Raw genomic sequence first — 27,951 nt, 5'->3', positions numbered from 1 at the left:
CATTCTTTTGATTCACCCTCTTCAACATACTTGAGTCAACCACAGTTTCAGATCGTCTGACCGTGGATTGCAGTATGCCACAAATGGAATTCGGCATGCAGATCCAGCGTCTGTGAGGAGCTCTAGAGTATCCCTGTTTTCTTTAGTTTCTTTTGTGTGCTTTAATTATGTGATTAGTGTTTCTCCTGATGAGCTCCCATGCAATGGATAAAACGGTGTTGAACCATCAACTAACTTGAAGTCCTCTTGCACAACTTGGTGTTGCTGATGGCGAGGTACTAATCTCAACTTTTTTGGGTGCCATTTCTTAAGAAGACGCAGTGCCATTAATCTCAGATTTGATGCAGATATTCATGCCCATCCTGAAACTCCAGATTGCTCTTGTTCCGTCCCAGAAGGTACTCTATGACCATGCTGTGAGATCTTCAGCTTGCCATGGACAATTTTCAATGGGGCTGGTACCTTTCAACATTAGGGAAAATTTCGAGCAACTTTGTTCAAAGCTCTTTTTTATCCCCGAGAAGATTTCATTTTTCTTCTTCCATTAATGGGAAATATGGCTTTTGCTGGATAATTGCGAGAATCAAGCATGGCAAAACATGCTAATATCATTTTGAACTAAAGAATTGAATGCAAGTCCTGAACTATGAGCGTAAAACCATATGTCTTGGATTCATTCGCTTCCTTTCATCACAGCTTTTAATTTAGAGTCAGCAGTTACAAGAACTTTAGATGTTATCCAACTAAAGTTATTGATGGTTCAACTTTTTGTTTACAATTCATGTAGGGGTAATATGTATTCCTCCTTGTCAAGATAATGATAAAACAGATTTTGGTTCTTGTGATGACAAAAACTCCATGAAGCACAAAAGACAGGAAGAAGGCAAGGGCAGACAAAACAAAAGGAAGACCATGTAAAGCGTTGAAGCAGATTCAGCCACCCAAATCAAAGAGTGTCGGCTGCGTCTCTCTTGAAGCAAAATTAGTCGTACCCTTATTAAATTCTAGCAGCTTGCACTAGTCCTCAGGTGTAGAAAATCATGGGTTATATAAATGCAGCAGTTTTTTGTTAAGTAAAACTATAGCTATAAATAGAGCGTTTGTGAAGTATTGCATGCAAGCCACAAAAAGCAGAGCGAGCTTCAGAGTAGAGTTGAAGTAAGAAGCCAAACAGAAAGCATTTTCAATGAGAAAGTTGTCCCTCCATTTGTTGGGCTCTCATTTTAAAGTTCATATTATTGTTCTTTTGGTTCCAATACTCCTTGATTCGTTATATAAGCGTTTAGAGAAGGAAATTCGTATGGACAATCATTGTACCAATTATCAGGCATCTCTTCTAGGTGTCTTGGACACGTCTTGACCAAAAGTTTTGTGAAGGCTAAGAAAAGCAAATTAGCCGAGCCTCTCGAACATGTTCTGGCTGAAATAGTTAAAGCTCAAACAGGCCACGTGACGGCCCGGTAAAGATCTGCAATAAGATGCCACAGCTGCTGATTACTGGACATGGCTTTTTTTTTTCTTTGCTTTTCCTTGATACTGGTTACCGTCCTCAAGACTTCCATGCATCATTTTGTCATTTGTTGTAATAAGTATTTTACCTTCTTGGAAATTGTGATCCATTTTCTAGAATTTCTTAGATTTACTATATTACAATCTAGAAACTACTGGATAAGTTTTGCAAGAGCTGAAGAGAGCCAAACATGACTAGACCGACTAAAAGAAGAGAAGTTGAAGAAGCAAGCACAAGTTAGTTGTAATAAAATAATAAACTCTGCTTAATCACGAGGAAAGCAGAGCCAAGAAAGTGGACAAGGAATGTTCACGCAACCCGACAGCCTGCAAACTAAAAGAATCCACTATGTGGGTTGATGATGCCTAAAAATAGGCTTGTAATTCATCCATTTGTGTGTGTGAGGTTTAAGCCCTCCACCATGGGTAGAGAGTAGAGCTCACATAGTCGACATCTCTTGTAATTCTCCACCAAAAACTAAATAAACCATATTCTTGAACTATTCTACTTTGTCTCTTGTCCATATGTCCAAAACACGCATATTAAACCAAAAACTATCATTGATACCAAAACCATGCTTCTGCCACCATATTTTCAAGATAAACTATTGCAAAGCAATTGCAACATTGCTCATGACAAAAAAGAAGCAACTAAAGGAAAATGGAGTAGAAAAAGTTGACACCTCTCTCTGTAGAAGTTTGACTGGCAGTCTACTATATCTCACTATATATTATGTATGCGACAAATCTACTATTGGTTCATGCAAATTCCAAGCCAAATTTACCTTGGAGCTGCCAAAAGAATTCTTAGATATTTACGAGGAACTAGAAGCTACAACATTTGGTATCAGCCAAGTGCAAGTGCCAAGCTCATTGGCTACACTAACAACTAGGTAGGATCAGCTAATGACAATAAGAGCACCATAGGTGCTATGCATTTATACCGGGTTTCAAAATATACTCCGGGCATTCAAAAAACAAGACTAAGTGGCACAATTCACTGTAGATGTAAAATACGTCGTGGTTGCTATGACCACCAATAAAGTAATATGGCTTTGAAGAATTCTAAAAGACATTGGAGAAGCATAGACAGAACCAACTCTAATACTTTGTGACAATAAGTCTGTGATTGCTATATCAAATAATCCAATCTTCCATGGAAGAACTGAACATATTGACATCAAATATCACTTCATATGGAAAATACAAAATAACAGAGAGATCAAGCTGAAGCATTGCAAAAGTAGACACTAAATTGTAGACACATTCACTAAAGCATTACCATCAGCCAAGTTCAAGACATTGCGGAGTATGCTTGGAATATTAAGAAATTGGACCAAAGAGGAGTTTTAAAAAGTTGATCCAATTTCTAGAGTTTTCTAATATAAGCATTTACTAGAAAAGTCTAGCAAAATCCTACAAAATATCTAGTGCTTGGGCACCAAGGAAGAGTATGGAGTCCAAGTAGACCACAAATTTATCTCTGCAAATGGCAGAGATATTTGCCCTTGAAAGTTGGTTTACAAGCTCAATAATAGAGCTGACTAAAGGTAAGAAAATCTCTGACTTGAGCAGAGAATTTTGCATGGGCAAGTCGGTGATGTGCGACTACAAATAGGCTTGGTGGACGTCCAATTTAACTTACTCAGAAACTAGCAAACCTCTTCTCCTTCCTTTGTATTTCCCACCAAATAGTAAAAGCCTTCGTGTTATTTCCTTGTGCTCCCCTTGCCGTGAAAGTCCACCTTCATTTACCCATCCTCTCTTGTTCCCTTGCCAAGTAAAATCTCGCATACTCGCCTAAAATTATCACTATCAGCTTCCGCAAAACATCATACCTGAATTTCGAGAATGCAAGGTTTATTCTTGAGGTAAGTGCTGCTGATATTTTTAAAGTGCACTGTGCATATGCATTGGCTCCCTGAACACCGTACAGGCTTTTTATGATATGCATGACAATCGTCCCATGTACTGCCTCGTCAACTTGAACCGCCATCTCAATGAAATAGTTCACTAGGTGAGGTTTTCATGTAGTTCATTTCCATTCTTCTAGCGCTCTCTTCGTCTATTTAGCTGAATATTCAAATCGTATCCTTTTCACCATCATTTTCATATCATGGGTCTTTTACAACTAAAGATCGAGTTTTAATAAGGAGTATTTAGATTTAAATGTACAAGCCATCTCCGAAATTAGCTAGTAGCTATGTTAACAAATTTCGCATTATGGTTTTATTTTATTTTTCCTGAAATGATATGAAGTTCATGAGAATTCCTCAATTTATTGGGTCAAAAGCTTTGAGATGAGAAGCAAGTAATCAATTATAGCATCGTAAAGTGGTTGGTTCCGGATTAAGAATTTGAAATCCATATTGTCAGGGTCAATTTTCAGTTTGTGAAACCGAAAAACCAAACTGATGGACTTTAAAATTGGCTTGCAATTGAACCAACCAATTTCGGGTACACCTGAGAATTGGCCTACGTTTTATTTTTTTATTTTTTTTTAGTTTTAATTAGTTTGGGGAAGACGGTATACAAACACAGCTATGTTTCTTCCTTTACAAGAGATCCAAGTATTACCCTCTAGCAAGCCAATCCATGCGTCCAATAGGATTTTAAAATGCTGTTTGAATCCCAAGATGTCAAGATATCCAGAAATATTCCATTCGCCTCAAGTGTCAAATCATGAAATGATTTTTATAAATAAATAAAAAAATCCAAAACCCAAAGGCTGAAGGGTTCAAAAAAAATGATTAGATGCATTAGTATAAGTGCAATAACAAGTTCCTTGATTATCATATCATAACATCTAAACTACTGGTAAAAGCATTTAAGATCCCAAGCTGTTCAGATACCCAGAGAAAAAGTAACAAAAAGGCAACACTTTCCTTCTGCTTTAGAGATTTCACTTTATGCTAAATGCAAAGAGAAACTTCTATGAAGCTTGTTTTGGCGCAAAAAATAACGAACCTATTCACAATAACAGCTAAAGAACGAACACGTCCAACTCACAAACACTACCAAGTTTTATAAGACCATATTGTTTTCGCTATGGAAAATCATAGGTTTGGAATTCACACAAGGAAACCAGAATTCCATTCCAGCTAATAAGATACGAACCTCTACCAACTCTACCACGCATGCTCACATGGAGTGTAACATCCCGAATTTCGACCCCATTCCGAATATATGAAATGGGCATTTTGCTGACGTGTCTATTGTCATTTTTCTCTGAGTTGATCACTCACGAGTTTACCAATCTATTGGGTGAAACCGTTAAGGGATATAACCGCGGTAAAATCCCTAAAAGCTACCCGATAGATTGGATCGGACTAAAATCGTGTTCGATCGATTTTAATCACGAAGTTGAATTCGGTTTCGGAAATCGAACATTCGAACATGTCACGATTCATTTATAGGACATCGTCTTATCTTTCGAAGAAATTTCATCGAGTTCGGGATTTTTACGGAAAATCATTTCAGACGATTCGGAAAACAACGGAAATTCGGATGGGCCAAATCAAATGGATTTTTGACCTCCTTACCGAGTCATTTGGTGATGGGGATTTATAGAAATTGCGTGGACTTTTTCCTTAGCAAAATTGGACATCAAATTGGAGAATTGGAGAACAAAGTGAAGTCCAAAAATTTAAGGAAAATTCGGAGCTAGGCATGGAAGGGTGCAACATTTGTCATCAAATTGGATTATTTGTGATTAAATGAGCAAGAAAGTATTGGGGAACAAGTGGATAAGTTTGAAGACTAATTGGCAATCTAATGATGGTTTTAGATATTTGTTTTTGGACATTTGTTTCCCTCTTCTTCGGCTTCTTTCGCAAGCCAAGCCACCGACTGATTGCCCTCTTCTTCTTCGTGCGAAGCCCTTGCATCACCGTGTCCAGCTCTGCTCCTGTTTCCTTTTCATTTTTCTTCATGTTTCTCTGTCCATCAAGCAGCTGAATCCCTCCATTTTTCCTCATGACAGCCCCACATATTTCTCCCTCCACAGAAGCCATTTGCTACCATGTCTTTCCCCTCAGTCAAACCAACGAAACCCCTTCCCCATGGTTGACCGAAAGAACCCCTTCGCTGCTCCACTTCGGTTTGTTCTCCTCAGCTCCATTGAAGTCCAGCAACACCGAAGCAATTCCCCAAGCTGCCGCGTGCCAGCCTCCACCCATGAAGCCCCAACGCCAGCCCACCGAGTCAACCGTAGCTGCTCCACCCCACCAACGTTAACTCCGTGTGCGCCAGCAAGCTCCACCAAGACAACGAAACTAGCGAACTCTTCCATCTTGTTGACTGAAGCTACTCCAGCAGCTGCCACATGCCCGCTTCCTCTCTCCTCTTCGTCCGCGCGTCCACCAACCACTCGCGAGAAGCCCGAGGTTCCCCTGCAACAACGCACGAAGACCGCTGCTCCTTCGCCGGTTCTGTTCGCGCGCAACCCGGCCCGCACAAATTTAGTCCAGCGAATTTGTTTTGTGTCCAGCAAAGCCGAGGCCCAACCCAGTGGATTTTAGCAGCCATCTTCAGTCAAGCTCGCAGCCCATCTTTGGCTTTGGAGTTCAGCCCACGTGAATGTTTCAAGTCCAACAGCCCAATTTTTCAGGCCCGCTTCAACTTGGTCCATTTAAGTTGTAGCCCATTTTCAGTCTTGAAGTTCAGCCCAACATCGGTCCAAGAATTCAGCAGTTCAAGCCCGCGATTTTGAGGCCCAAGCCCAGCAATTTGTTGTGGGCCTGCAAGGCCTTTGGGCCCGGCCCAAGTGATCGTCGACGTCGCCGTCACAGTGTTCCGGTCTTCGCTTTGCCAAGTGAGTAATCTCACTAATCCTTGCTTAGTAGACTAATGATGCTTAAGGGTTGATTAGATTTAATTAAGTTCAATTATGTGGTTAGATTAGCATGGATTAGTGATTATTAGTTAATTGCATTGCATATTAGTTAGGTGGTTAGTGTACTTAGCTAGAGAACTGCCTATACTATTTATTGAATGCATTTCGGGATTTTTCTCGACCCTTATCGGACTTCAATTAGGCATTACGGGCCTAAATTAGATTTTCAGTATTTATTTATTAATTTTCGATATTATTTATTTATTTATTTATTTATTTATTTATTTTTCAAAAATTAAATGGGATAGTCGACCGAAATTCTCATGTTGATTGTCGTGGTGTAGTCTGTTTATTTATTTGAGCACTGGTTTGTGGAAAATTAGTGAATTGATGAGTATGTGGGGATTTATTCCAAAATTAATCAATGTTCGTATTCAATTAGAATTTGACTGTGAAAGGTTATAAGTAGAAACTCGAAAGCCATCAAGATATAGTCATGCCAGTGGGGCCGAGTTTTGCCACCGAATTTGGAGTCGATCGCGCCCGTTGGGCCGTAAACTGCCACCTGATAGAGGTCACACCTGATCAAGCCGTAAACTACCACTTGATAGAGGTCGCACTGCCACCTGATAGAGGTCGCACTTGATAAGGCCATAAATTGCCACCTGATAGAGGTTGCGCCCGTTGGGCCGTAAATTGCCACCCGATAGGGGTCGCGCCTGATAAGGCCGTAATCTGCCACCTATTAAAGGTCGTGCCCATTGGGCCGTAATTTGTCACTTAAAGATAGGTCATGTCCTTTGGACTGTAATTTGTTGCCAAGAAATTTGTTAGACTATGCTCGTGAAGCTGTGAGTAAGATTTGAGACAGAATAAGAGAAACAATCGGGGAATGGTCGGATTGACATGTAATCGACTAGATCGATTGATCGAACTATCGATATGTGATGTGATTGCTAGGGTGCCTATTGAATTGTGCTAAAATGCAGGTGGAATCTGAGGCCAAGGTAAGTCCTCTGACCTGTGCGTGTATAGGCAGCCCGGTTAGCGTATCGATTTCCTAATTGAGTTTTAGTGGGATAGAACTTGCTGAGACGTAGTCTCATCCCGGTTGTGGAACAACATTTCAGGCCCGTAGATGAGCCTGTGAAGAAGGAACCAGAAGAGGACGATGAGCCGGTAAAAGATGAAGAGCTTGAAGGATGTGAGCTTTGTGAAGAAGAGTCAGAAGAGGATCAGGATGATCCTGAGTACGACCCCGATGAAGACTGAGATCCCATCCTCTTTTGTGAATCATGTCTAAATGTGAATAGTGTGACTAGAATGTTATAGTCTTGTGAATAGACTTTGAGTTATGCCATGTATAAAGGTTTAGTTGTGGATTTCAATATGAAAAATATGGTCTTGCTTTTCTATCCCATTGTGTTATTGTCTGGGGATTTATAACTGCTTCTGCATGTGCTTAATAAATGAAAGGGTCAGCGATACGTAGTCCTGGGATATCGCATTATAAAATCGACCAAGTAGAAGGATGTGTGCGTGCCCGAGGATTGGGACGTGACATCCCCTTTTTGTGGTATCAAAGCGAAATTCAAGATTGGAGTGATAAGGAGCGATGAGTCTTGGGATAATAGTAAGAAAGGCCTTTAAATTCATGCTGGTGCATGTCTGTGTTAGCTGAATGCAAGAATTGTTTGTTGTGTGTGGATCGCTCACCTTCTAATCCAGTGTGGATTTGAAAGACAGGTTTCAGTGTAAAGATTGAACATGAGCGAGCAGGAGCTAAGAACTCCTAGTAAGAGGACAATGTCCTCTGTAACTCGGGGTAAATTGCTGAGATAGGTCAATACCCGAGATGGTTGTGGCAGAGTGTCGGCTCTAGCCAGCTCGAGTGTAAGAGTACCACTGCAGGTTGGTACTGGTGTAGCAGCACCGAGCGATCCTAGGTTCGATGGGATCGTTCAGGCACTAGTGTCCTTGGAATTGGTTGAGCCAGCAAGCTCAGGACCGAGCCGCCATTGTTATCGCTGTCACTACCGCCGTTGTTGCCTTACCTGCTGAGATCCAGAGTGGAAATATGATCTAGGAGCAAGCCGTTGCATCTAAGTCGAGGTACAACTCTAGTTCAAGTAGAGATGCAAATCAGTCAAGGAAAAGACCGATGTGGAAAGAAGAGTATTCTATTTCACCCAATAAGAATGCTGTGACAGTCAGGTCAGCACTAAGTCAAAATGGAACATGTTGTTCCTGTGCGTGATAGCAAAGATTGGCCTTATGTTTTCTTAGGACAAGAATTTGTTTCGAGTATAGCCAACAGAGTTACCTGACCGGAGACAATCCTAGAAGGCCGATGGGACAGAGTAGAGGAAATGCGCCATAGAACGCATAATGGAGTTTTGGAATAGGTCTCTGGTACTAGAAAGAGTGCATACTTTCACCTAATAGGAGATAGAAGACGCATCAGATAGGTGTCGGAATTGTAGAAGGAAGCATGGATAAATCCAGTGTCCAAGTATGACTAGAACATGTTGTGATGATGACCAGCATGGCCATTAGGTTAAGAACTATCAGTGGAAGTCTAAGGTAGCATAGGCATCGCTACTACGGCCAGAACGCCACTAGGATGGCGAAAGGAATGGGAGTAGAATTGACCTCGCACTGATCAGAGAAAGAATGTGTTGGAGGTGATTTTATCAGAGCAGCGCAACAAAGTTTGGTGCCGAGTTGGTAGAACTTAAATTGTTAAAGTAAAAGTGAAAGAAAGGGGAATCACTAGCAATAGTTGTGTTTGACTAGTTGCTGAGGTGTGAGTTTGACGCCACGTGAATAGTGTGGGTTCATGGAGCATCTTGTGATAATGAATCATGGTCATGGAGTAATCTAGTTTAGTCCATTAGCATGTGAAAGTGTCATGGTTATTGGGAGTTGAAAAGAATCTTCGATTTCATTAATCTCGTTGGCTGAAGGCAACTTGTTTGTTAGATGGAGGTTGCCAAGGTTACTTGGTGATTGTCTTGGGTAGGACAAATTGGAGAACTAGAGATGGAGGACATCTCAGTGGTCTAAGAATTTCTAGATGTGTTGTCACAAGAACTGTCAGACCATCGTCCGAGAAAGAGATAGAAATTGCGATCGAGCTAGCACCAAGATAGAGCCACTCTCGAAGGCTTCTTACCAGCTGTTGTTGTCTAAATTTGTAGAACTAAAGATGCAGATGTGAAGATTGATGAATGAGGAATTCATGCATATCAGTGCATCACTTTGGGGAAACATCAGTTTTGTTTGTGAGAAAAAGAAAGATGGTTTGTTGTGAGTATGCATCGACCATCGTCAACTCAATTAGGTGACGACCAAGGAGAAGTGTCCATTGTAAAAGATCGACAAATTCGGTGACCAGACATCAAGAGTGTCGATGTTTTCATGGATCAACTTGAGAACAAGATGTCGTCAGTTATGAACCAGGAATGAGGTTATACGAAAGACAGCTGTTCGTACTTGATATGGTCTTTACAAGAGTATTGTAAGATCATTTGGCCTGGTAAACACTCCAGCTACTGTCATGGATTTGGCAAACCGAGTGTGCAATGAATATTTAGATCGGTTGTGCTCGTGTCTTTTAACGATATTCTAGTGTATTCAAGAAATATTAAGGAGCTCAAGAGACACCTGAGAATGGTGAAAGAATTTCCGTGGACCCGATAAAGACCGAAATAGTTATTAGTGAAGCGAGATTTATAGTGACAAGTTGTTTAGAGGACTGGATTATGTATCGATGCAACATAGTAGGATTGTTGCACATGCGTTCTGTCAATTGTGATCTCGTGAGTTGAACATGAGACGGTGTCGTGAGTCAGAAGATTGGCAAGACTAGAATGTTCAAAAAATCCTGTAAGAGGATATCAGTAAGGGAAAAGTTGATTTTCAGATTTCAAAAGATGGAACATCGAAGTATTGTGGGTGGCGATAGGTGTCAAACAGTAGGGAACTTGAGGGAAAGACCTTGTTAGGAAATTCACTGTAGTATTGCAGTATGTGACAAATTTACTCAAGGAGTTAAAAGAGTAATGTTTCCATTTGGGAGAATGGTCAGGAGATGGATGAAGCCAACTCACGGCATTGCTGTGTGAAGGGATCTTGATTTGATCAAACGTAAAGAAGTATACATAAGTGAAATGGTTCGTCTTCGTGGAGTACCAGCGACAGATCTATATCAGATTTAGAATCAAGGATTTCTAGTTTTAGCAGAATAGTCAAATAGTTCTTTTGAGACAGAACAGAGCAGAGTGTACAGAACTTCAGTTTGTTGAGATGAGATTAGAGAAAGAAAGATCACAGGCCGAGGGTCAATTCAGCAGTTAGTAATTGCAGTGGTCGTGATCAGAATCAAATTTTAGACCACTCAGTGCCGCCAGAAAAGTTGTATTGTTGAGCATCGAAGGCCCTGAAAGTTCCAAATTGGTGATTACATCTTTTTGGAAGTGTCACCAATGAGGGATACCTTGCGCTTCAGCAAGGAGGGGAGAAATATGGAACTAAGGTACGTAGTTTCCTTTGAGATTCTGAAAAGAATCGGGATCCTAACGTATTGTCTTGCGTTGCCGTCGGGGTAGGCACAAATGCATGACGTATTTCACGTGTCGAGGTTGAGGACGAATGAACCTAACCCGACTCACGTGCTAAATCTTGAAGAATTAGACGTGGACGACAAAGCGTCATACATGAGAAGTCAGTTCAGTTGTTGGTTCAGAAAGATCGGATTCGGTGAACCAAGATAGTCCCCTTGGTCAAAATGGTTTGACAACGCCATGGGACTGAAGAAGCAATCGAGGAAAGTGAGACTAGTTGAGACGACGATACCCTCACCTTTTTGTTTAATGATTGGTAAAGATTTAAATTTCGAGGACAAAATTTTTATAAGAGGGGAAGAGTTGTGACATCCCGAATTTCGACCGCATCCCGAATTTCGACCGCATCCCGAATATATGAAATGGGCATTTTGCCGGCGCGCCTATAATCCCTTTTCTCTGAGCTGATCACTCACGAGTTAACCAATCTATTGGGTGAAGCCGTTAAGGGATATAACCGCAGTAAAATCCCTAAAAGCTACCCGATAGGTCGGATCGGATTAAAATCGCGTTCGATCGATTTTAACCACGAAGTTGAATTCGGTTTCGAAAATCGAACATTCGAACAAGTCACGGTTCATTTATAGGACATCGTCTTGTCTTTCGGAGAAATTTCATCGAGTTTGGGATTTTTACGAAAAATCGTTTTAGACGATTCGGAAAACAACTGAAATTCGGATGGGCCAAATCGAATGGATTTTTGGCCTCCTTACCGAGTCATTTGGTGATGGGGATTTATAGAAATTGCGTAGACTTTTTCCTTAGCAAAATTGGACATCAAATTGGAGAATTGGAGAACAAAGTGAAGTCCAAAAATTTAAGGGAAATTCGGAGCTAGGCATGGAGGGGTGCAACATTTGTCATCAAATTGGATTATTTGTGATTAAATGAGCAAGAAAGTATTGGGGAACAAGTGGATAAGCTTGAAAACTAATTCGCAATCTAATGATGGTTTTAGATATTTGTTTTTGGACTTTTGTTTCCCTCTTCTTCGGCTTCTTTCGCAAGCCAAGCCACTGACTGATTGCCCTTTTCTTCTTCGTGCGAAGCCCCTACATCACCGTGTCCGGCTCTGCTCCTGTTTCCTTTTCATTTTTCTTCATTTTTCTTCATATTTCTCTGTCCATCAAGCAGCTGAATCCCTCCATTTTTCCTCACGACAGCCCCACATATTTCTCCCTCCACAAAAGCCATTTGCTGCCACGTCTTTCCCCCAGTCAAACCAACGAAACCCCTTCCCCATGGTTGACCGAAAGAACCCCTTCGCTGCTCCACTTCGGTTTGTTCTCCTCAGCTCCATCGAAGTCCAGCAGCACCGAAGCAATTCCCCAAGTTGCCGCGTGCCAGCCTCCACCCACGAAGCCCCAATGCCAGCCCACCGAGTCAACCATAGCCGCTCCATCCCACCAACGTTAACTCCGTGTGCGCCAGCAAGCTCCACCGAGACAACGAAACTAGCGAACTCATCCATCTTGTTGACCGAAGCTACTCCAGCAGCTGCCACATGCCCGCTTCCTCTCTCCTCTTCGTCCGCGCGTCCACCAACCGCTCACGAGAAGCCCGAGGTTCCCCTGCAACAACACACGAAGACCGCTGCTCCTTCGCCAATTCTGTTCGCACGCAACCCGGCCCGCATAAATTCATTCCATTAAACTTGTTTCGTGTCCAGCAAAGCCGAGGCCCAACCCAGTGGATTTTAGCAGCATCTTCAGTCAAGCCCGCAGCCCATCTTTGGCTCTGGAGTTCAGCCCACGTGAATGTTTCAAGTCCAGCAGCCCAGTTTTTCAGGCCCGCTTCAACTTGGTCCATTTAAGTTGTAGCCCATTTTCAGTCTTGAAGTTCAGCCCAACATCGGTCCAAGAATTCAGCAGTTCAAGCCCGCGATTTTAAGGCCCAAGCCCAGCAATTTGCTGTGGGCCTACAAAGCCTTTGGGCCCGGCCCGAGTGATCGTCGATGTTGCCAAAAATTCGGATTTCGGCCGCCATTGCGCCGTCGCGTCGCCATCGCAGTGTTCCGGTCTTCGCTTTGCCAAGTGAGTAATCTCACTAATCCTTGCTTAGTAGACTAATGATGCTTAAGGGTTAATTAGATTTAAATAAGTGCAATTAGGTGGTTAGATTAGCATGGATTAGTGATTATTAGTTAATTGCATTGCATATTAGTTAGGTGTTAGTGTACTTAACTAGAGAACTGCCTATACTATTTATTGAATGCATTTCGGGATTTTTCCCAACTCTTACCGGACTTCAATTAGGCATTACGGGCCTAAATTGGATTTTTAGTATTTATTTATTAATTTTCGATATTATTTATTTATTTTTCAAAAATTAGGCTGGGATAGCCGACGACCGAAATTCAGTGTTGATTGTCGTGGTGCAGTCTGTTTATTTATTTAAGCACTGGTTTGTGGAAATTTAGTGAATTGATGAGTATGTGGGGATTTATTCCAAAATTAATCAATGTCGGTATCCAATTAGAATTTGACTATGAAATGTTATAAGTAGAACCTCAAAAGCCATCAAGATATAGCTGTGCCAGTGGGGTTGAGTTTTGCCACCGAATTTGGAGTCGGTTGCACCCGTTGGGCCGTAAACTGCCACCTAATAGAGGTCGCACTGCCACCTGATAGAGGTCACACCTGATAAGGCCGTAAATTGCCACCTAACAAAGGTCGCGCCCGTTGGGCCGTAAATTGCCACCCAATAGGGGTCGCGCCTAATAACGCCGTAATCCGCCACCTATTAAAGGTCACGCCCATTAGGCCGTAATTTGCCACCTAAAGATAGGTCGTGTCCTTTGGACTATAATTTGTTGCCAAGAAATTTGGTAGACTGTGCTCGTGAAGCCGTGAGTAAGATTTGAGACAGAATAGGGGAGACGACCGGGGAATGGTCGGATTGATTGATCGAGATATCAATATATGATGTGATTGCTAGGGTGCCTATTGAATAGTGCTAAAATGCAGGTGGAATCTGAGGCCAAGGTAAGTCCTCTGACCTGTGCGTGTATAGGCAGCCCGGTTAGCGTATCGATTTCCTAATTGAGTTTTAGTGGGATAGAACTTGCTGAGACGTAGTCTCATCCCGGTTGTGGAACAACATTTCAGGCCCGTAGATGAGCCTGTGAAGAAGGAACCAGAAGAGGACGATGAGCCGGTAAAAGATGAAGAGCTTGAAGGATGTGAGCTTTGTGAAGAAGAGTCAGAAGAGGATCAGGATGATCCTGAGTACGACGCGAATGAGGACTGAGATCCTATCCTCTTTTGTGAATCATGTCTAAATGTGAATAGTGTGACTAGAATGTTATGAATAGTCTTGTGAATAGACTTTGAGTTATGCCATGTATAAAGGTTTAGTTGTGGATTTCAATATGAAAAATATGGCATTGCTTTTCTATCCCATTGTGTTATTGTCTGGGGATTTATAACTGCTTCCGCATGTGCTTAATAAATAAAAGGGTCGGCGATATGTAGTCCTGGGATATCACATAAAAAATAGACCAAGTAGAAGGATGTGTGCGTGCCTGAGGATGGGGCCGTGACATGGAGTCTTCACAGTAAAAAGACACGAAATTCCACCAATTTGCTCACCCCTACTCGTGACCCACCTCACATTAAAAGATTGAAAAACAAAAAAGCAAAAGAAAAGAGAGAGCACTGAAAGGTAAGAAAAGCATCGCTTTCATTCCTCAAAAGTCGTTCTCTCGAAGTAAGTGTTCAAGTGGCAAGAGTTCTTCCACTTCCCAAGAATCAGCACATGACATCGATGCTAAATGAATAAAATCTTGACCTTACCCCCACTACACTAATGATCCTCACACAGAGTCGAGGGATTATCCCATAGATGGCGGAGGAAATTTACCTCATATAACATTCCACAGAGTGATCCAATTTGTTTCCGAGTAGACCAGGGAACTACCCCCTAGCAAGCCATGCGTCCAGTACGCTTTTCAAATGCTGTAGATGATCATTGCTTTCAGCTATCGATTTATCCCATGAATCCCAAGATGTCATGCTATCCAGAGAAATATATAATTCCATTTGCCCTCAAGTATTGGATCATGCAATGATTTTTAACAAAATAGTCCAAAGCCCTAAGGCTGAAAGGTTCTATAAAGTTATTAGATGTTGATATAAGTACAAGAACAAGTTTCTCAAACATCATATCACAACATCTAAACTACAAGTGAAAGCATTCAAGATCCCAAACTGTTCAGATACCCAGAGCAAAAGTAACAAAAAGGTAACACTTTCCTTCTGCTTTAGAGATTTCACTTGATGCTGAATGCAAAGAGAAACTTCTGTGAAGCTTGTTTTGGCCAAAATATAACAAATCTATGCACAAAGAAACAGCCAAAGAACAAACAAGTCCAACTCACAAACACTACCAAGTTTCATAAAGACCATATTGTTTCTGCTATGGAAGATCATAGATTTGAATTTCACACGAGGAGACCGGAATTCCATTCCTGCTAATAAGATAAGAACCTCTACCAACTCTACCACGCACGCTCACATGGAGTCTTCACAGTAAAGAGACAAAATTCCTCCAATTTGCTCACCCCTACTCGTGACCCACCTCACATTAAAAGACCGAAAAACAGAAAAGCAAAAGAAAAGAGAGAGCACTGAAAGGTAAGAAAAGCACCGCTTTCATTCCTCAAAAGTTGCTGTCTCGAAGCAAGTGTTCAAGTGGTGAGGGTTCTTCCGCTTCCCAAGAATTGGCACATGACATCAACGCTAAATGAATAAAATCTTGACCTTACCCACCACACTAATGATCCTCACACAGAGTCGAGGGATTACCCCATAGATGGCATATGAAATTTACCTTAGATACCATTCCACGAAGTGATCCAATTTGTTTCGGGGTAGACCAAGGAACCACCCTCTAGCAAGCCATGCGTCAAGTATGCTTTTCAAATGCTGTCGATGATCGTTGTTTTCAGCTATCAATTTATCCCATGAATCCCAAGATGTCATGATATCCAGAGACATATAGAATGCTATTTGCCTCAAGTATTGGATCATGCAATGATTTTTAACAAAATAGATCCAAAGCCCTAAGGCTGAAAGGTTCTATAAAATGATTAGATGTCAATATAAGTACAAGAACAAGTTTCTCAAACATCATATCACAGCATCTCTAAACTACAGGTGAAAGCATTCAAGATCCCAAACTGTTCAGATACCCAGAGCAAAAGTAACAAAAAGACAACACTTTCCTTCAGCTTTAGAGATTTCACTTGATGCTGAATGCAAAGAGAAGCCTCTGTGAAGCTTGTTTTGGCCGAAAAAAAACAACACTATTGACCATAATAGCCAAAGAACAACACATCCAACTCACAAACACTACCAAGTTTCATAAAGATCATATTGTTTCCGCTATGGAAGATCATAGATTTGAATTTCACACGAGGAGATCGGAATTCCATTCCTGCTAATAAGATAAGAACCTCTACCAACTCTACCTTGCACGCTCACATGGAGTCTGCACAGTAAAAAGACACGAAATTCCTCCAATTTGCTCACCCCTACTCGTGACCCACCTCACATTAAAAGACTGAAAAATAGAAAAGCAAAAGAAAAGAAAGAGCACTGAAAGGTAAGAAAAGCATCGCTTTCATTCCTCAAAAGTCGTTCTCTCGAAGTAAGTGTTCAAGTGGCAAGAGTTATTCCTCTTCCCAAGAATCAGCACATGACATCGACGCTAATTAAATAAAATCTTGACCTTACCCCCACCACACTCATGATCTTCACACAGAGTCGAGGGATTATCCCATAGATGGCGTAGGAAATTTACCTCAGATACCATTCCACGAAGTGATCCAATTTGTTTTGGGGTAGACCAGGGAACCACCCTCTAGCAAGCCATGCGTCTAGTATGCTTTTCAAATGCTGTCAATGATCGTTGTTTTCAGCTATCAATTTATCCCATGAATCCCAAGATGTCATGATATCCAGAGACATATAGAACTGAAGTATTGGATCATGCAATGATTTTTAACAAAATAGATCCAAAGCCCTAAGGTTGAAAGGTTCTATAAAATGATTAGATGTCAATATAAGTACAAGAACAAGTTTCTCAAACATCATATCACAACATCTAAACTACAGGTGAAAGCATTCAAGATCCCGAACTGTTCAGACTCCCAGAACAAAAGTAACAAAAAGGCAACCCTTTCCTTCTACTTTAGAGATTGTACTTGATGCTGAATGCAAAGAGAAGCCTCTGTGAAGCTTGTTTTGGCCGAAAAGGACAACACTATTGACCGTAATAGCCAAAGAACAACCCATCCAAATCACAATTATTGTCAAAACAATACCGAGTTTCATAACGACCCCCATTATTTCTGCTATGGAAGATTGTAATTTTGAATTCCACACAAGGGAATGAGAATTCCATTCCTCCCAATTAGACAACAACCCCTACCAACTCTACCACACACGCTCGCATTCTAACTACTCACAGTATGGAGTCTTCATAGTAAAAAGACACTGAATTCCGATTTGCTCACCCCTAGTCGCGACCCGCCTCACAGTAGAAAAAGGAAAAAGGAAAAGCAAAAGAAAATAAAAGAGAGAGCACCGAGAGATAAGAAAAGCCTCTTTTATTTTCACTCCTTAAAAGAATTCTTCAGTTTTCAAAGAAGCCTTTCGGTGCATGGAATTGATGAACAGATTCTTGACCTTTACCCCACCACACCAGTACTCCTCACATGGATTCAGGGGATTTTCCCGTAGATGGCAGAGGAAATTTAGCTGAGATGGCATTCCACGAAGGAATCGAAAACGAAAACGAAACCCAACGTAGAGAGAGTATCTCGAAGCGGAGAGGAGAGTGTCGAATCGCGAACGAAGTCAAGATCGAGCCGCTGAAGGTGAGAGTGAGCAACTTTGAAGGAGAAATGAGAGGGAGAGGCGGCAAGGCTTCTGAAAAAAGAACAGAAAGATTAACTTGGGATAGTTGGGAATAAGCGGTGGACCAGTTGAAACCCTAGAACGTTTGACTTGCAAGGTCGGTTTTTGGGCCAGATCAATGGTTCAGGGTATAGAATTGACGGCGGAATTGATCAAGACCGGTTCCCAATATTATAATCCGGAATTCGAACCTATTACCATCTGAATCAGCTTGCAACCGATGAGGCCGGTTTGAGTTGGTTCTTGAATCGAATTGACCCGATTAGAGAAATTTGGGTGTTTAATAACATCTGTCTGATTTATGATTATGGAAAATCGTCAATTGCATTAGGGAGAAACAAGTTATGAAGAACCAACTAGTGACTCTCCAATTTATAGATATTGATTTTATTCGTCTCGACGGTAATAGAGATAAGCATAGGAAAGGGCTTAAATTTGGGTGTTTAGTCAATTAAAGAGTCAAAGTCTTATTTTGGCCACTTGATGACTTAAATTTAAAAAAATGAAAAGCTTTAATCAGATTATCGAGTTCACCGTTAGTGGAATTCGAGCATTGAAATCTTATGCTTTATTTTTCCACGGATTACCCAAATGACAAGCGTGTTCATGGGTGTAGAAATAATTTATCAAGGACAGCATTAACTGCTACTCTCCACCTAAAGAGTATCAATATCGATATATGACATGACACGACATGAGAATATATTGTTTCTAAAGAAATAAAAAATTTTGACACATTGGGACACGTATATTTTTTTATTTCAATCAAATTAATTTGATTAAAATTAACAAATAAATAAATAAATAATAAAGAGTTTATAATGAATTTACACTAAAAACATTAATCCACTATTTGTTAATATCATTCATTATTTCAATTTGACAAATTTAACTCAATTCTAACAATTCATAAAACCTGAAGCAAAAATAATAATAATAATAATAATAATCTACATTCGGATTCGCATGTCAAGGCGTGTTGGAAAAGAAGAGAAAAAGACAATTTTAGGGAGTAAATTCTGTGTCACAAGAAATAAGAGTCGGAAGAGAAGAGAGTATTAGGTTTTCTTCTTTCTCCATATATAATTTTTTTACATATTTATATTTTAACCCATCATTTATCTAAAATTTTAAAATTGACCCCGTCCGTATTGAAATCACGTATTAAAATTCCGAACTCACATATAAGAATTCCAAACTCGAGTGTCAAAGAGTGTCCGAAGCGTTGACTAGTTGTCAATTAACAAAGTAGTGTTGGAGAGTGTCGCATACGTATTGGGATGTCCAACACAATACGAAGGTTCTTAGAAAATGTTGGTACTTCCTAACTCTCCATAGCTTCATGTAGTTGTGGAGAAATGACACCAGACGACTTAAAAGAAAAAAGACCATAGATTACTGGGTTTAGGATTAATTAGGATTAATTAGACTTTTTCAATTAATTTAAATTATCTTGTTTACTTAGCTCTCACATTGTGAACCTTCGCATATAAGTTCCCCGCCAATGAAAGATCCCCAAACCAATTAAATTGTTCCTACGTTATAAATCATAAACAATGACTCACCGAATTAAATTGGATGACTATGACGCTATTTATAATGCTGCAAATTCGCTCCTCCTGCTTCCATCCATCATCAACTAGCAAAATCCGACTTCCATCTAGTATACGCACATAGCTATGTTTCATCCTTCATAAGAGATCCAAGTATTCCCTCTAGCAAGCTGATTCCATGTGCCCAGTAAGGCTTAGAATGTCGTTGCTGATTGTTCTTCACAGCTATCAATTAATCCATGAATCCCAAGACGTCATGATATCCAGAGAAGTATATAATTCCATTCGCCTCAATTATTGGATCATGCAATGACCTTGAACGAAATAGATCCAAAGCCCATAGGTTGAAAGGTTCTTAAGAAGTGATTAGACGCATTGATAGAAGTTCAAGAACAAGTTCCTCAGACATCATATCACAACATCTAAACTAGAGGTGAAAGCATTCAAGATCCCAAACTGTTCAGATATTGATAGCTAAAAAAACTAAAGAACGACACTTCCCCTGCTTTAGAGATTTCACTTGATCCTGAATGCAAACAGAAATCTTGGTGAAGTTTGTTTTGGCCCAAAAAAAGAACACTATTGACAGTAACGGCCAAAGAACAACCAACTCACAGTTGTTGTCAAAACACTCCCAAATTTCTTATAGGCCACATTGTTTCCGCTATAGATAGGTCATAGACCTGAATTTCACACAAGGAAAGGAAAATCCCCTCCAAAGTAGACAAGAACCTCTACCAACTCTATCACACAGGCTCACATTCTAACTACTCAGTAAAAAGACACGGAACTCCAATTTGCTCACCCCTACTCGTGACCCACCTCACATTTAAAAGCAAAAAAATAGAAAAGCGGAGGAGAAGAGAGAGCACTGAGAGGTACGAAAAGCTTCTTTTATTTTCACTCCTCAAAAGTCGTTCTCTCGAAAAGTCAGTGGGTAAGCGGCAAGAGTTCTTACAGCTTTAATGATCATCTTACCCCACCACCCTAGTGCCCCTCACGCAGAGTAAGGGGATTATCGCGTAGATGGCGGAGGAAAATTAGCTCAAATGCCATTCCACGAAGAAATCGACAAAAGAAACCAACATAGAGGGTATCTCGGAGCGGAGATGAGAGTGGCGAATCGCGAACCAAGTCGAGATCGAGCAGCTGAAGGAGAGTGAGAAACAGAGGGGAAGAGAGAGAGGGGCAAGGCATCTGATAGAAGAGTAAAAAAATTAACTTGGGATCAACGGTGAACCCTAGAAGTTTCTCTTGCAAAGCTGGTTTTTCTGTTAAAACAATCGGTTCGGGGTATAGAAGTAGAAACCGAATTCGGTCAAGACCGCTTCCCAATCCTTTTATCTGAAAAGTGAACAAATTTCTGTGCAAACTGTCTTGGAACTGATAAACCAGCTCGAATTGGCCCAATTGCCCACTCTTACTAGCATCCGTCGAATTTATCATTACGGAAAATTCAATTCCCATTTGAACTCAATAATAACTCACCAATTTATAAATATTGATTTAATCTTCTCAATGGTAAAAGAGATAAGTGTAAACAAAAGGCCTAAGATTGGGCATTTAGTCAATTGCAGAGTCAAATGTTTATTTTGGCCACTGAATGACTTCAAATTCAAAAAAGGAAAAAAGAAAAAAAGGCTCTAATCAAATTATTGAGTTTGCTGTTAGTGAAATTTGAGCAATGAAATTCCTATGCTTCACATAATTTTAAATAAATATCATCTTTGTGAACTGAATGGGTGTAGTTATGATTTCTCGAAATTGTTGAGGCCATCTCGATATTACACTAACCAATATTAACCCAAAAAAAAAAAAACAGAACACAAATTATTGGTTAAGGATTAATTACACTTGGTAGATTAATTTAAATTATCTTTGACGACTCAACTCTCGGCATTGCGAAACTTCGCATGCAAGTTCTCTAAAGAGATAGATGACCTCACCATTTGGATTGTTTCTACGAGATAAATAATAAATAATGACTCACCTAATTATGTTTTGGTTGACTATGGCTCTATATATATGATGTTTGCAAGTTCACTCCTCCTACTTCCATCCATTATCAACAAGCAAAGCCCCCTTTCTCCTACATTTCCCTCGTCAAAACAATGGACCCTCGGCTTCAGCAAGCAATCGACCATGATGATCTTGATGAGCTGTATAGCATAATTGAGGGGGATGAAAATCTCTTAAATCATGGATGTGACGGGCCCTTCCCAAATACTCCACTACACGTTGCCGCTGGTAAGGGGAAAACTAAAGTGGCAATGGAGATAGCCACCTTGAAGCCATTGTACGCTCGAAAGTTGAATCGCAGGGGTTATAGTCCCATGCACTTGGCTTTGCAAAATAAGCATTATCAACTTGTGAGGGCACTGATGACCCTTGACCTTGAGTTGATTCGAGTCCGAGGACGAGGTGGGTTCACCCCTTTGCATTTTGTAGCTGGGGAAATAGGAGACAGTGAGCAAGAGAACTCGGAACTCCTGGAACTCCTGGCAGAATTCCTATTTGCTTGTAAGTCGTCTATCAAAGACTTGACGAATAAATGTGAGACTGCAGTTCACATTACTATTAGGACGAGCAACACGAAAGCATTCAAGGTTTTATTTGGATGGCTTAAGAGAATCAAATTAACAGAAATCTTATATTGGAAAGATCAAGATGGTGACACTGCTTTACATATTGCTGCATTGGAAAAGCAGCCAGAGGTATGGTTTGTTGAGTCCGTGGTTATTCATTATTTTATTGTTCAATCTTTTAATTCGACACAATCTTATCCAGGAACAAATAGAAACGTAATAAGTTCATGTTTTTTTAAAACATTCAGAATGAGGAGATTTGAAAGGGACCCCCTTGTTTAGTTTCTTTTGTCGTAGAGAAGTGAAGGAATCAAGAGGCATGGTTATTTATTACTCCTTGGTCCTTACCTCCAATCTTCTAATTCCACTATCTTAATTTGAGCATTTCATTTTTTTTATAATAGACTTTTTATGCCATTCAGATGGGTTGTAAAAATTAGGTCAACAAGTAGTGTTTTTATAATAAAAAATGAAATGTTCAAATTAAGATAGTGATAACCCACCGATGGATAGCGCAGCTGGTTGGGCTCTACTACCTTAGCACTGAGGAAATGAGTTCGAATCTTTGTGTTGCTAACACGTCTTAAGTGAGGGGTCATGGTAGTGGAATCCTATGCTAGCCTCCCTCCAGGTGTAGTCGATGGTCTCCATTGGGCCTATCGGGCTGCGGCGGCCGTGAACACCCGTAAGGTGTGCCAGGCCGGATTCTGGATATCAAAAAAAAAAAAGATTATATGAGTATGTAATTGTATTTAATTGTTCTCGTTTAATTTAATATATACATATTGGCATGTTTGAAAATTAATTTAAGTGCTCGGAATTAAAAATTTAGCAATGAACGAGATTAAACTTATATTAGTATTTGACTTAAAAGACACGATTCAACCAAAACATTCACTTAATCTAGTAATCAATATAATTTATAGTAACCAAAATCTTCCCAATTATATTGTTAAACCTACCAATAGTAACAACAATTCCATGTTTAGTAAGAAATAAATCAAATTTAATGATGTATTTTTAATTATCAAGAAACAATTTTTTATGTCTATTGTCAGCATTTAAGATTATCAATATTGGCGCTTACTTTCCAATTTTATCTTCAAATAGTGACGGTAACATAACCACCCAATAGTTATGTTTTTTGTATCGATTACCTATTGTCAATGACTTTGTCAATCAACTTCCAAGTTGTGGCAAAGACTCTTGTCAATAGCTTTTACATCATGTGTCTTCGATTTCATTAACAAGTTGTTGATTCTTCAAGCTGTTGAGTGTTCTGGTCAAACTATCTTCTTTGACAAGTTTGTCACTTATTAACACAACCAAAAAATCATCACTTTGTGGATAGAACAATTACTCATTGATCAATTGAATCTTATGCATAAACGATATAAATGTGCTTGTCTAAGATAGTCTTTCTCTTCATAAGGAAAAAAAAACTATATACAATATTTAATTTAATTCTAAACATTTCAATTGCCGTGGTTTAGTCCTAAACATTTATGAGAAGCCATAGTTACTGCATGCATTATTTCTGTGGATTCACCCTATTAGGTAAATAATTTCTGGTGGAAGGACTAAATAATAATTTTTGAAAAAAAATTGGACTTCATTACATTTTGCAATGATTGCATTTGATAGATAAAAATTATTAAAATTTTCCCCTTCTACATCAATTGTGACATCACTATCATCATTCAAATTTATATGGCGTGAGCTCATTTTGTGCACAATAGTAAGGCTTGTGACAAAGTTGTGAACAAAATTGAAGGGATGCATATTTCATTTTGTAACCTTTGCATTTCTTCCAGATCATCGACCTATTGCTTGGTTACATGGATGTAAATGAAAATAACTTCCAGGGTGTTACGGCTTTGGAAATCTTCGAACTGAATCCTAGTGGCGGTCCGGATATTGCGAAGAGGTTTCGTAGTGCAGGACGTCCAAAAAGACTCATTACTCCTAACCTCTCTTTGTCAGAGTTTTTTAGCAGGGAACTAAGTGTCTCCGAGAAGTGTGCAATTTTTTACAGAGTCCCAGATGAATCCGCCCGCGATGCAATCCTTGTAGTGTCAACCTTGATTGCGGCTGCCACTTACCAGGCTGCTCTCTCTCCTCCGGGAGGATATTGGCAGGATTCCTCTTCAAATCCCCCAGCCAATTCCACTGCCGTTGCAGCCAATTCCAGCGGCATTGCTCTTGAAAAACCACATCAAGCCGGAGAAATTATCCTGAGCGGTTCGAAACTATTTTTATACGAGACCTGCAATAGCTTGGCCTTTTTTATCTCCATTCTTACAATCTGGCTCACCACTTTTGCGGTAGAGGCCAATCCTTTGTTTTTCGCCGCTCTACCCTTTCTCTGCGGTGCTTTTTGCATGTCTTCTTTGATCCAAATTCCCAAAAACAATGAGGCGGCAGGATATCCCCTATTTGCGCTTTGCGTGTTCTTTATGATCGCCGGGTTTTGTCTCCCCATGGGCATGAGGATGAAGAACATAGTAGCTCGACCGCGAATCGATGCCCGAGGGAGGCGCGTCGCAACTTTCTAGGATCGAAGGATTGAAAGTACTTCGCAAGTATTATTTGTAAGAGTTTTCCTAATTGTGGACTACATTAATTGATATTGTAATTTACCATTTAACGTTTACCATTTTATGAGATTTGGTCTAAGGTGAGATAGAAGATTTCTTAATTAGTCTAATATGGGCTGGCTAGTGTGGGCTGAGTTAAGCCTGGCCCGTAATGAGCGGAACTGGCTAGAAACTCTAAAATAGTGCTCAAGTCTCTCCTCTAACCCTAATTCTCACATGTATCATTACCTAAGGGGCGTTTACCTAACGCTACACGTAAGGGCGCTGTGACACCCCGAACCACCTAGGGTCGCCACAGGCACCTGACGTTACACTTAATGAAACACTAACTACATCTCTTAGAAGAAGCATCGAAGTTCATAGACTTTTTTTTTATTTTAAGAAACGGTTCCAGCGCGACTCATTAGCGGAAGCAAAATATAACATCGCCATCTCTCCCTCCAACAACCATGATACAATTGCACACCACTAATCATCATGAGAAAAGACAAAGCCACGACACTTTATTTACATACTTTCAAGATGGGTTTCCTTGGGTCGGTACATCAAAAGAAAGGTTAGGACATGAAGCCACACTCGGCCATAACCCAAAAAGAAACACTCGACCCATTACGACTAACGTGCAAGATCCCCCATCACTAGTGTCGGCTAACCATCCCAAAAAGTTTCAGCTCCTACTTGACACGCACGGGCCCTCACACCCATCCCAGTGCATCAGGCGGTGGTGGCGGCAACATCCCACGCATCGCTCCGTCTTGACGAACGTGGACGGATATAAACCCCTAAATGACAGGGCCCCCAGTCAGGCCCACGTCGTACATCACTAAGGCGCGCACTCGAATAAAAGTCAGTCCAGGAATGGTGGGACAGTCGATCTCCACACACTCGACCTCTACATCTGAAGGAAGGCCGTAAAATACGCCCCGCATGACAGTAGGGAGCGGCATCCTGCTAATCTGAAATATTGGTCCTCGAAGGGATGAGTATAACCACTCAGCAGGTAAAGGAATCCAATAACCACTCAATGCATCATACAATACAATCATAACATCATACATGTCACTCATGCATCCAAGCATACTTACCTCGAAGCCATGCATATATCATCATACATCTTTATCACAATCATAACACATACATATCATCATGCCATAGGTGATCATCATCATATCATATCATATATGCATATCATCACCATATCTTATATACATGTCAACATGCCATAGGTGATCATCATCATATCATATCATATATGCATATCATCACCATATCTTATATACATGTCAACATGCCATAGGTGATCATCATCATATCATGTCGTATATGCATATTATCATGCCATAGGTGATCATCATCATATCATGTCATATATGCATATCATCATCATATCTTATATACATGTCATCATGCCATAGGTGATCATCATCATATCATGTTATATATGCATATCATCATGTCATAGGTGATCATCATCATATCATATCATATATGTATATTTCAATTTCCACTTTTAATTTTCAATTAGATCACCACATCACTCTTCCTCGGGATCATCAATTTCATCCCATACTTTAACTCGCACCCCATCCTGGCATGGCGAGGAAAACCTCCGGCATCCAACCATTTAAGGCCACCGGGCATCCGGCACCTCCACATTCCGGGCATCTCGCATCCCAACTGGCATCACGAGGCATCCCCTCGGGCAAAGACCTCCGAGGCTTCTGGCACCCAACCATTCCGGGCATCTCGAAACTCCCGAGGCCATCCAACCATGTATATACATTCCAGGCATCCGACACCCCCCATCCCGGGCATCCTGATACTCCCAGGGCATTATCATCCGCCACAAACAATTTCCTCATTTATCATTATTCATGTTTACCAATTTAGGTCTCAACTTAGCATGGCATATGATGTAATGGCAAATAAAATCACTTTCATCCTTTGATTTATACATGCATCATCAGTCATCATCATACATGCAGCAAGATGCAATCATTTATAAAAATAAAATTTATGGAATTCATACAATTTAGGATAGTCCATTTATCATGCCTCTTTTTTTTAATTTATTTAAATTCCAGCCTGTACCATTTTTGAAAATATTTAAAGTAAATATCTATATGATTCCCAAAAATCATGAAATTAAGGCATGTGATAAATAAGACAATAAGATAATGATTTCATGAAAAAAAAACATGGCCAATAAAGTTCCACACAAAAGATATCATTCACACAATCACAGCATGCAATTTTGGATAAAAACAGAATGTGCAGTTTTTGAAATAATTCGATTAAAATACCCGAATGACCTCTGAAAATTATGAAATTTTACCAGGTTATATTTAAGACACTAAAGTATATTTTTCATGAAGACTTCTAGGCAATATTCGTTTTAGATAATTTCCTATAGTCGTCCGAAGCTTCTGGTTCTCATACCGAAACGTCCAGTGTAGTCATTTCCGAAATACCGAGTTTTTACCTACTTATTCTTCTTATTTTCCTCTGAAATTTGGATATGTTTTACTTAAAGAGGTCCCCTACAACTTTCATGAAGGAATCTAAGTCAAATTTCCAAATAACAGTCACCATATGGGTCCATGAAGTCTCGGGTGTCCAGTACCGCGTCTCCAGATTTACCGGCTTCAAGAGTAAGTCGATTCACTAGGCTATACTTGTTAATTTTACTTCAAATTTTAGTATGTTAGTCTTTAAGATGTTCTCTACAATTTTCATGAAGAAGTTGAAGAGAGATTCTTGATAAAAATCAACATGCAACCACAAATCTACCACAAGGTCAGCAAAACAGTTCCAGATCTAGTGTCTCCGTAGGATGAGAGTTTGACCCCTTAAATCTCCACCATTTTGCACCAAATTTTATTATGTTGTATTTTAAGATGTTGGCTACAACTTTTATGAAGGAATAAAAGTCAAAATCGAACTCAAAACATGCATTCAAGCTCTCACAAGATTATGGCTCAGGCGGTTCATGCGAAAACAGCAACATCACTCAAGAACAAGTCATTCCAGCTTCGGTTTCTCCCTCCTAATCGCCCAAAATTCGATGTTTATCCAAACATACATGCAACACACACATGCAAGAGTAGTAAGAGGATCCTAACTTGCCTCTAAAACAAGCTAGTGACGAGCACACGGCGGCGAACGGGCGGCAAACGGGCGGCGACGGCTCCTCCTCCTCTCGATTCCTCTCCTCTCGGCGCCCTTCTCTCTCTCGCAACCCTCTCTCTCTCTCTTTCTCACTTGGCCGAATACCACCAACCGGCCACTCTCTCTCCTCCTCTTCCTTTTATTCCCCCAAATCTCCATC

At 40.3% G+C, this 27,951-nt stretch overlaps 1 protein-coding gene across 1 annotated transcript; it reads left to right on the top strand.

The window, feature by feature from the left end:
• Window positions 1-21,552: 21,552 nt before the first annotated feature.
• Window positions 21,553-24,264, top strand: LOC104428134 (ankyrin repeat-containing protein BDA1). Its single transcript, XM_039310787.1, has 3 exons — window positions 21,553-22,155; window positions 23,841-24,043; window positions 24,132-24,264. Exons 1-3 carry the CDS (start codon window positions 21,553-21,555, stop codon window positions 24,262-24,264), a joined length of 939 nt encoding a protein of 312 aa, XP_039166721.1.
• Window positions 24,265-27,951: the final 3,687 nt, after the last annotated feature.

Source organism: Eucalyptus grandis, chromosome 4 (genome assembly GCF_016545825.1).
Source record: "Eucalyptus grandis isolate ANBG69807.140 chromosome 4, ASM1654582v1, whole genome shotgun sequence".
NCBI classification, from domain to species: Eukaryota; Viridiplantae; Streptophyta; class Magnoliopsida; order Myrtales; family Myrtaceae; genus Eucalyptus; species Eucalyptus grandis.
Note: the sequence above shows the minus strand (reverse complement) of the source record. Positions and strands in the feature narration are given on the sequence as shown.

Coding starts and splice junctions, on each gene's coding strand:
- LOC104428134 (XM_039310787.1), top strand. CDS start 21,553: ATGGACCCTCGGCTTCAGCAAGCAATCGACCATGATGATCTTGATGAG. Junction 22,156..23,840: donor CATTGGAAAAGCAGCCAGAG/GTATGGTTTGTT, acceptor CATTTCTTCCAG/ATCATCGACCTATTGCTTGG. Junction 24,044..24,131: donor GAACTAAGTGTCTCCGAGAA/GTGTGCAATTTT, acceptor GCCACTTACCAG/GCTGCTCTCTCTCCTCCGGG.